At 41.5% G+C, this 15712-nt stretch overlaps 1 protein-coding gene across 10 annotated transcripts in view; it reads left to right on the top strand.

The window, feature by feature from the left end:
* TRPM3 (transient receptor potential cation channel subfamily M member 3) overlaps positions 1–15712 on the top strand; it is a gene marked incomplete at its 5' end in the record, with an annotated part of 408936 nt that overhangs the window by 130384 nt on the left and 262840 nt on the right. For 3 of the 10 annotated variants that reach the window (XM_081930363.1, XM_081930367.1, XM_081930364.1), the window contains one exon: positions 2714–3306. The exons of 3 other annotated variants lie outside the window; for them this stretch is intronic. In XM_081930363.1, the coding sequence (XP_081786489.1) occupies positions 3217–3306 (90 nt within the window). Of the gene's footprint in view, positions 1–2712; positions 3307–15712 lie in introns of those variants that run through there. 4 more of the 10 variants (XM_081930361.1, XM_081930369.1, XM_081930362.1 and 1 more) reach the window with 3 other exon arrangements.

The raw sequence follows: 15712 nt of genomic DNA, 5'->3' as shown, positions 1-15712 counted from the left end.
GGGAGACCTGTGCAACAGCAAATGCAATTCAACATTAGCCAATGTAAAGTGATGCGCAAGGTAGCAAAAATTCTTAATATCCTGTATACGCCCAGGGGGTCTAAACTGGTGGTGACTGCCCAGGATAGCTTGATGAAGATGTTGATCTGGTGTGTGACAGCTGTGAAAAAAGCAATTCCGTGCCGGGGAAATATATAGTTTCCAGTATCTGAATATGATTATATAAATCGCTGCTGAGACCAAACTTGGAATACTGTGGTCTCCTCAACTCAAAAGAGATATTGTAGAGCTTTTCAGTGAAGCTGAATGCTAGAAGATTCAAGACACACAATAAAAAGAACTTCTTCACACAGCACAGACTCAACTGTGGAATTTGCTACCACAAGAAGTCGTGATGGTCAGCAACTTGGATGGCTTTAAAATAGAATTAAACACATTCCTGGAGGAATGGCTCCACCCATGGCTACTCCCTCTGAGAGCTGTGTTCCAGGTGCTGGGAGTCCCAAGCGGGCAAGGACTGCTCTTGTGCTCAGGTCCTGCTTGGGAGGCATCTGGTTGGCACTGGGAGAACAGGGGCCTGGTTTGGAGCAGGTATTATTAGCATGCCCTGTGGTCTTACGGTTGCATTTTGCTGACAAACTAGGATGCTTATCATAGGAAACGCCTATGACAGGAGCAGGGAATATATTGCAAGTCTTTCCTTGGACACCACAACTTCACTACTAAATGATATCCTTCTTCCTCATTCATCCTGATTATTAAAAGCAGTTTTAAACAAGTTATAATCACAGAGATAAGGTGGGTCCTAAAAAGATAAAAATATCAAAATGTGTCACAATGCAGGGTAAAGAGAGGCATCTTCAGCATTTGCCCAAAGGTGCCAGGGGCCCCTCTGGGGGGGGGGGAGGGGTTGGGTCTCAGTAGAAGCTCATTCCATTTCTTTCAGAGGAAAGACAGTTGCAATGTTAATGACAGCAGCAAGTTGTTAATTTTAGCGGAAGATGCAGTTTTCATGGCACCAGGATGACTGTCTAGAATCCTTAAGAGTTCTTCCTAGGAAGAATTATAATTAAAGTTGTTATGCTTCCATTTCAATCTGCTGTGCCCAATTTTTCATCCTATTTCATCCTTAATTATTACAGCAACTAAAATTCAATGTCTTCTCCCTTTAAGACTTTGTGATTGTGTTCATCAAAATCATAATCACTCCACTTTAAGGCATAATCCTGTTCTAAATTCCACTTTTCTCTCATACATGTTTTTTCAAAGAAAGATTTATACTCAGGTAACTAGCTACAGGATGGCTTCCCTGAGCTCAGTGGTGGGAACCTTTGGCCCTCCAGATGCTGCCCATTGACTAGGCTTTCTGAACAACATCTGGAGGACCAAAGGTTCTCCACACCATATTTAGCTTCTGGATCAGAATACGTTATGTGAGTAGGGTAATTCATACACAAGTTGGAAAACATTTCATACTGAAATGTATAAATGTTTGAGTTCTTTAGAACTTTAGGGTTCACAATTTAATGACATATAGGCTATCATTTTTTAGTTTTAAAGAAAGTGTCTATGTTACGCTATTTAAAGAAACACATGATTTTGACTTGATTAGGGAAAGTGTGGCAACTGAAGGCTATTGAATACTAAAATAATGTTGCAGGTGTTTGGGGGAAAATGCAGAGTTTTGAATAATTTTAGTTTATCTGTGTATTTATTTCAAAAACTTTAGCACACTGTCCAAGTTTTCTCACTTTTCCCAGGGTCATTCAGTCATTTCTCTGACCGTGCAAGGAGTAAGGAAATGGCAAGATAACTGGAGGTGCCCTGTCAGGATATTATAGAACTAAAGTGTCTACAGAAAGAATCATAACAGATGGTTTTAATATTTGACACATTTCAAATTCCACTGCTTTCAAATCCATGATACGAAACCATGTAATTTCCCCTAAGAAGTAATAGCAGCTGGTATGTTTTGAGATATTTATGTGTGTGCATCATTTATGTTTTCTTTCATTTCTTGTAGTTATATATGTGGTCTAATTAGTGACCAGCAACAATACCCCAAGTACAATTTAAATTTGTTATTTAAAATAATGTGATTCAAGAGCTCACAAAGCCATGGCTGTGTTTGATACTTTTTTTAAGTGCTCATTTCTTTGAAAGCTACTTTCCCCTCCAGCACTGAAGTGCTCATCATCTTAAGTCCTGCTGTTTCTACCTCCTGGTAAGCAGAGAGAGACCACGGGGGGGGGGGGGGGAGAGATCTGCAGCAGAGTCATCCCTAATCTGTTACTTGGGGCATGTTGCTAGTGGTGCAGGATTGGTGCTAGCAGAACCCCATGACTAGTGAGCTAAAAGGTAAAAGCCAATGTTTTAGGTTTGTTTTTAAAATGGCATCTGTGGATGAGTTAAAGCAAAGCATCCCCAGACTTATGCAACCCATTGATCTGTAATGCTTCATGTGGTTTCCTTAGGGGGGGGGGGAATGTACATCTAAGTGCATTTTTCATTATGATGGCAGTGTGCCAGGAGACAGCCCCACGCATTTGCTGCTAATAAAGTGTCCATATTATAGCAGGGCAGATATGATTTAAAACCTTCACGTCAGATACAGTAAATCAGAGCGTGAGCAGGTGACTTCCTTTCCATAACAGTTGGAAACCCATTTTTCCTCACTGTGAATGTTAGTCCCTCCTCTCTCTTTGAAAGCTTTGTCTCTTTTCTTTAAAATGCTGTGCAAGACAAATTGGGGACTACTGTACTCTTTCCTTGCTTGATTTATATATTCTGTTGTCACCTCCCTGAGATAAAAAAGAAAGCAAAACAAATGGCTTGTACCCCGAAAGGAGAAAGGGAAAGGGGGCGAGCGCAAAGCTCTTACTGCAGGCTTAAAAAAAGGCAGGCTGTCCCTTTTCTTGCAACACTGTGCAGCCCTCCCCTGAGCAGCAGCAAGCAGCCTGATGCTCTGCTCAAGCACATTTGGTATGCATGAGCACTACTGTTTCAAGCAGGGAGGGTGGTTTCTTAAGGAGGATCGGTGGCTAAAGCACATTCACTTTGCCAGCCTTTCAGCCAAGTTACAGGAGGCATCTGCCTCATGGAATTGCAGGTGTGGACATCTAATGGACATGGGATGCCAACACCGTGGAGGAGCAGCTGTTTTGTAGGCATTTGTGAGGTTTGCATTTTATTATTCCAGTGGAATTTTTGAGGGTCATGAGTCAAAGTGATGCTCCTCGGCCACTAAACTGGACCATTCGGAAGCTGTGCCATGCTGCCTTTCTTCCATCTGTCAGGCTACTTAAGGTACCGTAAAACCATCACATTTTTACTCTCAGTGATCTTGTTTTCACCCATTTCTCACATTGTGTCACTAGGATGCAAATCTACAATTAACCTTCGGTGCTCCAATTTAGGATATAGTTCTGGTCATTGTAGAAATTATGTTGCTCACATACAGATAGGAAAAGTGCATTTGTAGTACCGGAGGGCATATTTAGCACCGAAACTGTCTTCTAAGATGCATTTAATGCTCGTGTGGTATAAGGGATGTTTGAAAGGACAAGGAAAATTGGATCTATGGAATGTGTATGAATTGGGAGAAGTCTCAGTTTCCATTACTTACATAGTTTCCAGCATCACCTATGAGCACATTACATTATGATGTTCAGCGTTAGCAATCTCTGCTATTTTTTTTAATGTAGCTTATATAAATGGTTTGAAATTCTTACATGGTGATTGAGGTCAGACTCTGGCTAAAGGAAAACTTTCTGTTTATGTTTTCTTTTAAATGCATTAACAAACATGTTTTTGGTCTCTGGAAGCATTCTTCAATGATTGGACTATGTCTTGCTTAAAAAAATAGTAGCAAAAGCCCCATGTATTTCAGTGGGTTTTGTTCTATGAGAATATGCTGAGCACCAGATTTCTGTTTTGATCTGAGTATACACAGTTTTGTAGGGTACCACTAATAATACCATACCCAGTTTAGCAAATTTTAAAGAAACGTCTATTGAGCAGCAAGTCTTCAGAACTGTGCTTTATTATACATATAGCCTGGCCCCATGTACTGTTCCTTGGAGGACATCCCCACCAACTGCATAGGATTGCAGCCCAACTACACAGGACATGTGGCTGCATGATTCTTCCCATGTGGGCAAGAGAGAAGGAAAGAGAAGCTGAGAAGCAGAGGGAGGAAACTGGCAGGGAGGACCTTTCGCTCCCTCCCCCTGTCCCATTTATCTCTCCAAGATTGCCCAACACCTCCCCCCCCCCCATGGATGGCAGCAAAAGGTTAAACAGCCCCTCCCCCTAATGCTTTCTCACTGTCCCTCACAACTTCTGGGGCTGCTTTTCAGAAAGAGAGAAAACCAAGCTGCAAAAGCACCTCAGGAAAAGAATCACATAACGGCAGTTTTGTGTAGCTTGATCTTTATTATTTTTGTTTGTTTATAAACAGCATATTGACATTGTACACCATAAATGGATGCAGTAGGAGGCCATGACATGTGATGTGGCTACACATGTTTATTTTAGGGAGATAGACCACCCATCACAGTTGTTTGCCACATACGCACATGATGGAAAAGATGTGTGTAGTCATTTCAGACTCAACTGTGTACACTCTATAAGCGATACAGTCATAATTCATAAGGTGACCTCCATAGTCATGAGGCCAGTCTGTTTGGTATGAACTATAATCTTAACTTTTCATTGGACTTTAAAAATAATCCAAAGGTGTGGTGTTTGGGCATATATTCAAATGTAAATTTTGGTTCCATTAGTTGTGTAGTTCTTTTGAAACAAAGAAAAAGAAAATGAAAATTGTGGTATATCTAAAAAGTGTAATAGTTGAGCTTTTATTTTAGGAGGTTTTTTTGAGGTCCATGACTAGTTATTGCAGTAAGTGATTTGAATAAGCTGCTGCAATTGTGCCATGGCAGTTCTTAACTGGGCATTTGGAACTTATTTTAGTAAAAGTTGCTGCTTCTTTTTATCTGCAGTAAAAATTGATTATGTGGGCAGTGTATGACAATAGGTCAGAATATGAATTATCATTTCATGAAAATGGTTGGTGCATACACCAGATAGGTTTAATTTATAACATAGGAAGCTGTTATAGAATTTTAGCAAGTTTGGGCAGGGACTGTATTACATGGGAAAGTTAACTTTGAGCAAATGCCACTAAGTTCTTCCAAGTAAGTGTGCACAGGATTGCAGCCTTCAACATTTTTATATTCCTGGAGAAAAGAAGACATAGGTAAATACTGATAAGCCCTTTTGATTGTTTAAATGTTAGTGATATTTTCTTAAATAAATGTTGCCCCATAAACAGAGATCTTAATTAATAATAGAAACCTGTATCAATTGTTTGTGAAATTGTGAAAATACAGCTTGTTATGCAACTTTTAATGATCTAGACCCTAACAAGAAGTTTAGGGTGATACAAGGATAGCTCATTTCTCTGCGTATAAGAACAGGCTCCCTTCTACATGGAAAGGAGAGGGAGCTTTAGACTGGTCCCTGTGTTCAGTTCAGAATAAACTAAAACTGAGTCAATTTACATGAACCAGGTGTGTTTTTATCACCTTTGCCCTTCAAAGTTTATATCAGAAATCCATACAACCCCCTTTTTTCTTTAATGAAGCAAAACTTCCTTAGAGTGTATTGAGAATTTACTTGAAAAAATAATGACACACTTTGTTTGATCTTCTATTACCCCTGCATTACTAAGACCCTGGTCCTGTGCTGCTGTGTGCTACAAGTTCAGCGTAGCACAAGAGCATCCCAGTGAAGATTTCTGCGCCTGCTCCAGGCCTGCATTACTCAGGCTACAAGCCAAGCCTTTTTTGTCCCGGACAGAGTTTGTATCTTGCTGGGTGGGGGTGTCCCCCTTTCCAGCCCTGCTGGCCTCCACGGGTGGAATGATACAAGCATTACTCTGCTGGTACAGATCTTCCCATTCCACCCATTAGATCAACAGGCAGGTGTTCCACTTCTGGATCCACGGAAAACCCCAAAATGGGGCATCATGGGAGCAGGGAAGGGGAGAGGCTAAGGCCACTGGATCCCAAACTTGCCACAATGTCATCACGTGATGGCATAGGATTGCAACCCAAGGCTGGCACGGCAGTTTTTTAATGCCCTGACCAGCTTCTAAGGCTGTGGTTGTGACAGCATCTCCACTGCTCTCTCATACACCGCAGCTGCATAGCCCAGGATCTCCTGACTAATTTACTAGGAGGGGTAAACATTCCCAGAGTGGAGAGCAGGAAACTGGGCTTTTATGAGTCCACTTGGCTTTCATCTCTGACTCTGCCACATTGTGTAGCGGAGCTCCCTTGGCTGAGACTCTCCAGGTTTTGGAAGATTATTGAGATAAACTGAGCTGCTTCTGAGAATTCTCCAGAAATGCTCGAAAAGACAAAAGCCATCTCAAACCACATCTTTGGGGTTTGTTAGTCAGTGCAGCTTACAGGAGACATGAACAGGTTGACCATGTGATTATTTTTCAGGTGGTAACATTGTTCACTGGGTTAGTACATTGGAAGCCAAATGTGAAGGAGGAAAAATAAAAAGTTGACAAATGCTGCAATCTAGAAAGTTATAGGACCAGTTCTGCCTGCCTATCAGGGTTTTTACGGATTCTTATTTCAGTAATAGCAACTCATCACCGGTGGGAGGGGAGAGAAATCCGCAGCCAAGGGGGCTTCCAACCCCCGCCCCCCAGTCTCTCCTTGTTTTCAGCTTTCTGCAAGGCTTTTGAAACTTAGGAGAAATTGGGAAGCTATTTACAGTATAACAACAACAGCAACAACAAATTATTTGTACCCCGCCAATCTGGCTGAGTTTCCCCAGCCACTCTGGGCGGCTCTCAATCGAGTGTTAAAAACAATACAGCATTAAATATTAAAAACTTGCCTAAACAGGGCTGCCTTCAGATGTCTTTTAAAAATAGGATAGCTGCTTATTTCCTTGACATCTGATGGGAGGGCGTTCCACAGGGCGGGCACCACCACCAAGAAGGCCCTCTGTCTGGTTCCCTGTAACCTCACTTCTCGCAATGAGGGAACCGCCAGAAGGCCCTCAGCGCTGGACCTCAGCGTCCGGGCTGAATGATGGGGATGGAGATGCTCCTTCAGGTCTACTGGGCCTTTGAGGCCGTTTAGGGCTTTAAAGGTCAGCACCAACACTTTGAATTGTGCTCAGAAACATACTGGGAGCCAGTGTAGGTCTTTCAAGACCGGTGTTATATGGTCTCAGCAGCCGCTCCCAGTCACCAGTCTATCTGCCGCATTCTGGATTAATTGCAGTTTCCAGGTCACCTTCAAAGGTAGCCCCACGTAGAGCGCGTTGCAGTAGTCCAAGCGGGAGATAACTAGAGCATGCACCACTCTGGTGAGACAGTCCGCAGGCAGGTAGGGTCTCATCCTGCATACCAGATGGAGCTGGTAAACAGCTGCCCTAGACACAGAATTGACCTGTGCCTCCATGGACAGCTGTGAGTCCAAAATGACTCCCAGGCTGCGCACCTGGTCCTTCAGGGGCACAGTTACCCCATTCAGGACCAGGGAGTCCTCCACACCAGCCTGCTCCCTGTCCCCCAAAAACAGTACTTCTGTCTTGTCAGGATTCAACCTCAATCTGTTAGCCACCATCCATCCTCCAACCACCTCCAGGCACTCACGCAAGACCTTCACCGCCTTCACTGGTTCTGGTGCAGGACTGGTGGCTCTTTTCAGATGGAGGAACTAAAGTAAAGTGAGCATGACCAACGCCTTGGTGGATATTTTTCTTTTTCTCTGTATTATGGCAGACTTCTGAACTGCTATTTGGTTCCTAAGTGATAATATTTGTATATGTGTTTTCCAGGTGTACTTACCTTTCCCCCTTTTGTTGTTATGACCTGAGGTTAGCTGGGCAACCCAGTCCGATGTGTGGGCTACCAAAATTATTTATTTATTTATTTGTTATTTTATTTTATTTTATTTTATTAAGCAGTAATGCTGACTGATAGAAAACAGATATCAAATTCCCAAAGAGAATCATTATGGGCATCTCCATTGCCAAGCATAGTATATACCGCATTTTTTGCTCTATAAGACGCACCAGACCATAAGACGCACCTAGTTTTTGGAGGAGGAAAACAAGAAAAAAAATATTCTGAATCTCAGAAGCCAGAACAACAAGAGGGATTGCTGCACAGCAAAAGGAGCGATCCTTCTTGCTGTTCTGGCTTCTGGGATAGCTGTGCAGCCTGCATTCGCTCCATAAGACACACACACATTTCCCCTTACTTTTTAGGAGGGAAAAAGTGAGTCTTATAGAGCAAAAAATACGGTAATTCCCTCCCCAATCAAATCTGATTTCCCCCCCCATATACTTTTTCATATTAAACCAATGATAGAGATAAAATCACACTTGGATTTTTCACCTTCAATATGGCAGTTCATTTACCTGCTTGATTTATGTTAATTCTCTGTAGTAAATAGTTACTGCATTAATATCCTAGCTGTGTTACCATAGAACATTAATCCTATAGGGTTTTGTTAAATTAACCACTTAGTATTGAGCAGGTGATCTCTAGGTTAATTATTGTCATGCTGCATGAAACTATTAAACCATTCTCAGCTGCACAACAGTGAATGAAATGTGGGACACTCATTGGCCTGATTTTATTTGGCTAAGGAGGGGTCATTCACTGTTGCTGACCATCTTCAAATCGGTTGCTTATATTTTCATTCCAGGCAAACGTAGCTGCTCTACCTCAACTTACTAATACTGTCAGTGTTCATACAATTGTCTTCCCCGCCCATTAGTATTCCATTTTATCAACAAGCAAACAGACTATTAAGGATTTAGTGTGCTATAATATTTGAAAGATTTATTGAATTGGATGCATTTACATACTATTTAGCTCAAGAACTTGAACCTAGAACCTCATGGTGTGAGGCTGAAGTCTTAACTTAGCTAGAACTCTATGCTCAGACCCAAAAGCCCTCTTCAAACATAACAAGGAAATAATATTCATGATGTGTAGCATCGTTGTTGGCATCTGTCTGTCTCAAGAGACAATGGAGTATGCCCCTGTGGGTGAAGTCAAATGGCTATGTTAGCAGCACCAAGCCTGGGCAGTGTGTCTGAAGGTCCTGGGTTGCCCAGGTGAGAAGACACCCACCTTGGCCTCACTGATGTGCTCCAAAGAAAAGCAGAGCAATCCACTCCGGATTTGTGTAGGGTTTACTCCTGAGCCTTTTCTTCTCCTGAAGATGTCCCACAAGGCAGCAGAGGTTTAGGGTCAGAGTTTTCCTTCTAGATGACCTACTTTCTCAGGTTGAAGAGCCCTGTCTGCTGCTCACTTCCCTCTACAGCACATTCAGAAACTGCCTTCTTGACCATTGGTCTTGTCTGCTCAATCCACCAGAGTCTGTCTTTGTCTGCAGGGCAAGTCCCTAACTCACTGGGGGTTGGAGACCCATTGGCTGCCCTCACAGCTGGGTAGCCAATCACAGCTGTTGCCTGCGGTGTGGCTACTGTCATATGCTGACAGTTTCTAGGAGTTGCAGGTGAGAACTGAGTGCAGGGTGGGGAGCAACTGTGGGCAAATAACCGCAGAAGGAGCACGACGTGCCCCTGCCAGAGGTACTGCCCCTCCCCTCATACCCCATACCATACAGTTACCAGGCAGCGTCCCACAGCAAACACCCCTTACAGCAACAGTTTCCTGTTTATGAAGGGCATGAGGAAGCCTTTGGTTGGCTGAGCAATGCATCAATCCTAGTAATATTAACCATCTGGCTTTCTGGCCTGTTGTTGTTGTTGTTGCTGCTGCCTAGTTCACCCCTCAACTTTCTAATGTCCTGCTCTCCAAGTTGTAAGTTGTGAGGTTTTGATTTCCTAGATAAGCAATGGAGCTGTCCAGCAGTGTATTCTAAACGTTTTAAGGACATCAGAGGAGCTGTCCAGCCCCGAAGGTAGAGCTGGGTTCAAAGCAGATCTCGTCAACTCCCTGCACCCCCACCTTTCCTTGTGTCCCCCGCTTTGCCACTGCATGATATTAGGCCAAGGGGAGTATCAGATGAGAGGCAAACCTGCATGTGATCCTGGGGCTGTAGGATGCCCACCAGCTTGCCTACCCTTGGTCTGGAAACAAGAACCTGACAAGTCTGGGTACAGTGTGTCTCCCAGCTCTGTCCACATGTTGGGTGGCTCTTGGGCTGCTATCCCAGAATCCTCCAGGCCCTGAACCTACTGAGATCCACTTGGAAAGCCAAAATCAGGCAAATAAACCAGGCTTATTTAACCCACAGGTTTGGAGATGGACTTAATCTTTCTAGGGTGTTCCTGTAGTACTCATATGCTTTCAGACATCCTTTTTGTTGTTGTTGCATACTATCAGTAAGAATATTTAAGTGTCTGTCCTCTTTTTATGTAACCTGTGATGAGCAAACATATTTGTTCTTGGGTCATTATTTGTTTTACATATTAAATACAGATCTTTCAAATACTGTGGCCCTTGAACTTAAACTTATTTGAATTGTTTATTTGTTTTTAAAGTAAGTTGTTCATTTTCTAATTTTAATAACGCTATTAGTAGCGCTTATTGAAGTAGCAGAACTCACTGCTAGTCACATGTCACGTCAAAACACAGTCCCAGTTGGTTTTCTGTTATAAATTTAAAAGCTGTTTTATTTAGGGTGGACAAAATTTGCATCTTCAATTAAAGTTAATGTCTGGGTTTCAGCATCTTGAATGAACCAGGAGACATCCTGGTGTTTGTGTACCAGCTGGGGAAGCAATAGCCAGATGGAAGTCTTAATAGACTTTTTAAAAAGCTGATATGCATGCTGATGATGAAAAATAGTTTATTAACATCATCAGTAACTTAAAAGGTCCTGTGGTAGAGATTTCAGTGGTTGTATCTCTGGAAATGGCAATCAATGTTATGCACATACACAATAAAATTATACGTGCCATTGGGATAGGAGTAGGTAACCTTCTTTCTTTCAAGATCTGCATTTCCTTGGAAGTAATCTCTAACAATCATATGCTGGAAGTGAGTGGATTCCTCTCCTCTCTCAGGCAGCCTGTTGTCTCTCATTTTTCACTCCTTCCCATCTGCATGATCTAGAATGATGTCTGCAAGTTGCAGCTTCCCCGCCCCCACCATCGGAAAGAAACATGGTCAGAAAGTTAGGGAGAAACTATGTTAAGGTAGGCACAGATCATTCCACATTCAAAATACTATCTCTGATTTAGCAGTATACAGTGGTACCTCGGGTACCACACCACTGCCGCACGATTTCTGTTCTCATCCTGAAGCAAAGTTCTTAACCCGAGGTACTATTTCTGGGTTAGTGGAGTCTGTAACCTGAAACGTCTGTAACCTGAGGTACCACTGTAATAATAAGTGGCAGTACTAGTACCACTGTACTAGTGTTTAAAATACCATAGTATTACTAAAATAACCATTTGCTAAGGATGTTTCTACTGTTCACTTTGCTGGTCTCACTGTATATTTTGACTTGTTGTTTAGTCGTTTAGTCGTGTCCGACTCTTCGTGACCCTATGGACCATCTGTCTCCTGAGAAATCTCTATGTGGGACAAGAAGCTACAGTTAGAACTGGGTATGGAACAACTGATTGGTTCAAAATTGGGAAAGGAGTACGGCAAGGCTGTATATTGTCTCCCTGTTTATTTAACTTATATGCAGAATTCATCATGCGAAAGGCTGGGCTGGATAATTCCCAAGTCGGAATTAAGATTGCCAGAAGAAATATCAACAACCTCAGATATGCAGATGACATAACCTTGATGGCGGAAAGTGAGGAGGAATTAAATAACCTTTTAATGAGGGCGAAAGAGGAGAGTGCAAAATATGGTCTGAAGCTCAACATCAAAAAAAAAAAACGAAGATCATGGCCATTGGTCCCATCACCTCTGGCAAATAGAAGGGGGGAAATGGAGGCAGTGAGAGATTTTACTTTCTTGGGCTTCATGATCACTGCAGGTGGTGACAGCAGTCACAAAATTAAAAGACGCCTGCCGCAACTAATATGATTATAAACATTAGCTACCTCTAAATGGTCATGTTGGTCAGATCCCAATGAAGGCACGCTGTCATTGGAGGTTGTATTATGGAGAAACTGCATTCAGGGCCCTGTCTGTTCAGCCTTCAGTTAATGGGAGCTACCTCCTTCCATTTTCCCATGACAAGAGGCATTAACTCCTCAGTACCACCATATCCTGAGGGTTTTCTAAGGGCAAATAGAACAGAACTGGACAGCCCTATTGCCCCACTTTCTTTTGCATTTATTTAATAAATGTATATCTTGCCTTTCAATGAGATTTCTTACAAGGTGGCCACTGTAGCTTTAAAAAATATCTATGGTATCCTGATTCTGCAAGTATTTAGAATCAGTGACCCATTCTATTTTATTCCTTTCAATAATTGTTAGCTGGTTCCTGACTTCAATTTTTATATGCTTTTTATTGTATGGTTTCATGTATAATTTTTGTAAGTCATTATTATTTTTTATGAATAGTGATACATAGACACACACACACACACACAAAGTGCTAGTGATTTGTGGATGGGGATGTGGGAAATAAGGACATATCTGATTATATAAAGTTGCTTAGGTCTGACTGACTTACTTAGTTTCTGCTATGAGTTGCCAGTATGAAGCCAATGGATTGGCGACCCTGACATTACCACTCAAGCCATGACCTTCAGCCCCTGCCTAGTCCATAGAACTGCATCTTCTTCCTACTTCACTTCCAGATTAAGCCATTAACCTCCTGATTATACATGGGCTTAGCTTGGTCAAGCCCTGACCATGGACACTGAGATTGGGGTGTCCCTAACACATAACTGAAATTTGGTACACATGTAGATCCTTGGATTGCTATATACATCTAATCAGGCAGCTCTGCCCCCTTCTTTCAAAATTATTCATTGTGACTTCTGTATTCTGTCAGTGCAAACATTTCTGGTTGTTAGATGGAATATTCTCTCCTCCCCCCCCCCCAAATACCCTGTTCTGAGGACTGTTCCAAGCCTCCTTGAGCAGATTTGGAAACCTTTTTTTGGGGGGGGAAGTCCTGTTGCACTAATGGAACTCATTGCACTGGCTTCCACCACAGCAACAACTTAGTTGAATCAGTCCCATCAAATGTACCCTGTGACAGCACCCAGCGGTCTGGGACAAACAACCAAGGTACAGGTGAAGTTCAAAGCAGTGATGGTCAGGAATTTAAGTCTGGACACAGGTTGGTCACACATGTGGATATATTCTGTCTCCATGCTCTCTTTAAAAACATCTAAAATGGGTGGGTAAATATCCAGCAGCTGACAGGGATATACAGTGCTTTATGATAAAGCAGTTCCAGATCTAATGGTGGTTTTATTGAACAGGTTTAAATTAGATAGCAAGGGAAGACTCTAGCATCCCCATACTCCCATGTTCAGTGCTTTAGGCACTATTCAGTGGCCCTCTTATTCCTGTGACAGACACCTTAATGCAACTGGAAGCATCCTCCCAGTCTTCCTTTCCCACTGCCCACCCTATCCACAAACTAGTCATAAGTTTCATGTCTGTGCAAAGCCTTAACTCTCCTCAATCACTTCTAGCCTAAATGTCCCAAATTCTCCCAGTCCTCTGTATATCTCTATTTACTATTCACTGAAATTTTACTGTGCAATCCATGCTTGTATCCATCAGTTTGCTAATTAAATTGCTAAATCTTCAGCTAGATGTCCATCAGACATCTCCAACTGGGATGGTATGAGCTCTGTAAACCAGTTTCAGTTCACATGTGAGAACACCATGGTTTAGAAGTGGCACATTCTAGCTATAGAACTTGGCAATGCAAGATAAGTACAGATAAGCTTATGTCCCATTAAATAACCATCATAAGATGCCACAATAGAGCTGTTCCTACTGTATGCCATGGGGTCTTGTTGCTTTTCTTATCGTGACTGGGGATATAAAAGGAATGAGATTGTTGCAAGAGAACATAGATAGACCACCTCTTGGTTTGACAGAGTTAAAAACATACTCCCAGTACTGCATGAATTGAAGTGTAAAGATGCTAGAAAGATTGTCTTTTATAAGTTGTGTAAAAATATAATTTGGTTGTATTTTATGGCCATTTGTCATGGTTTTGTGTTTTAGTGTAGTTTTCTGATATAGAGATGCATTGTTGCAGGACTGTGGCAAAGTATGATTACTGTTAGAAGTGCTGCTCACTCTGGGACCTATTTAGAAATATTAATTTTGCAACCCTACACCAGTTTACCTGGGAGTAAGCCCCAGTGAATTCAATAATAATAATAATAATAATAATAATAATAATAATAATAATAATAATAATTTATTATTTGTACCCTGCCCATCTGGCTGGGTTTCCCCAGCCACTTTGGGCAGTTTCCACAAAAAACAAAAATACACTAAAATATCACACATTAAAAACTTCCCTGAAGGTGTCTTCTGAATGTCAGGTAGTTGTTTATCACTTTGACATCTGATGGGAGGGTGTTCCCATCTCTCCCAGTGGCTTCATATAGATGTAATAGGACTTACTTCTGAATAAAATTTTGAAATAGGTTGCTATGTTTTTACATGGCCAGATTATCTTTGCTTACAACCCTCAGTTGCCAAACCCTGCCAATTTGGAGCAGTTAGTAGATGAGCTGCAACCAATAGGAATGCAGTCAGTTCTTTATATAGAAGGTCCTTCTGCCCTTCTTTAAAGGTTGCTCACAGTACCTATTGTGGCATGCACTGAATGAACTGTTTTGTGATCAAACTTGTTTCTTGAAAGACTGCAGTGCAAAATGTATTTACAGTAGTGGCAGTGCACCACTTATGGTATAGCATCCCAGTAGACACACACACAGAGAGAGAGAGAGAGAGAGAGAGAGAGAGAGAGAGAGAGAGAGAGAGAGAGCGAGCGCCTGGATTGTGGAGATGCTTGAGCATTGATCCAATTACATTTTCATAGGTTTTTTGAAAAGTCCATAGGTTTGAAATGGATAGAGAAGATTGGAATGTGCTCCTAGGAAGCAATCCTAACTTTTCATGACTCATAATGGCAACTTGTAAAGCACCTCCTATGAAATGTTAGTATTCCCAAAGCACATCAGTATTTGTGGATGTGTATATAGATTCATGCCTTCTTTCCCATGGGTATCTTTAGTTCTAAGGTTTCTCTATATATATTGATTGGAATATTATTAGATGAGTTTTGTTCAGGTTCAGTTAAGCAATCATTAATTGTACATAAAACTAAATGAACTTGTTTCAAATTACTCAAAAATAATTTATGCGTAATTTCTTTTTACATATAGAGGGTTGACAATTATGAGGAAAATATACTGTTGATCATATGTTTTGATTGTGCCATTACCAAGATACAGTATACACTGAATGAAAAATATATCTGAAATCAAGCGAGGAAAAGAATGTTAGGCATATTGGTGCTTTGCTTGCTGAATCTTCTTGCTTTACAGTATATTCTTATCTCTGCATGAATAGGGCAGCAGCAATCACTAACATGAATAACATATTTAAAAGTTGTCATAACATTTTTGTATTAAATATAGGTTTCCTCATCCTTGTCATACATATAGCTTACAACTGCAACAGAGTATATTATGTGTACTTTGTATATAAAGCACCAATCTTATATTCTCTGTCTCCTTTAAAA

Source organism: Podarcis melisellensis (genome assembly GCF_964234715.1).
Source record: "Podarcis melisellensis genome assembly, chromosome: 11".
In the NCBI taxonomy this organism is placed as follows: domain Eukaryota; kingdom Metazoa; phylum Chordata; class Lepidosauria; order Squamata; family Lacertidae; genus Podarcis; species Podarcis melisellensis.
This window is presented reverse-complemented; position numbering and strand designations above follow the sequence as displayed.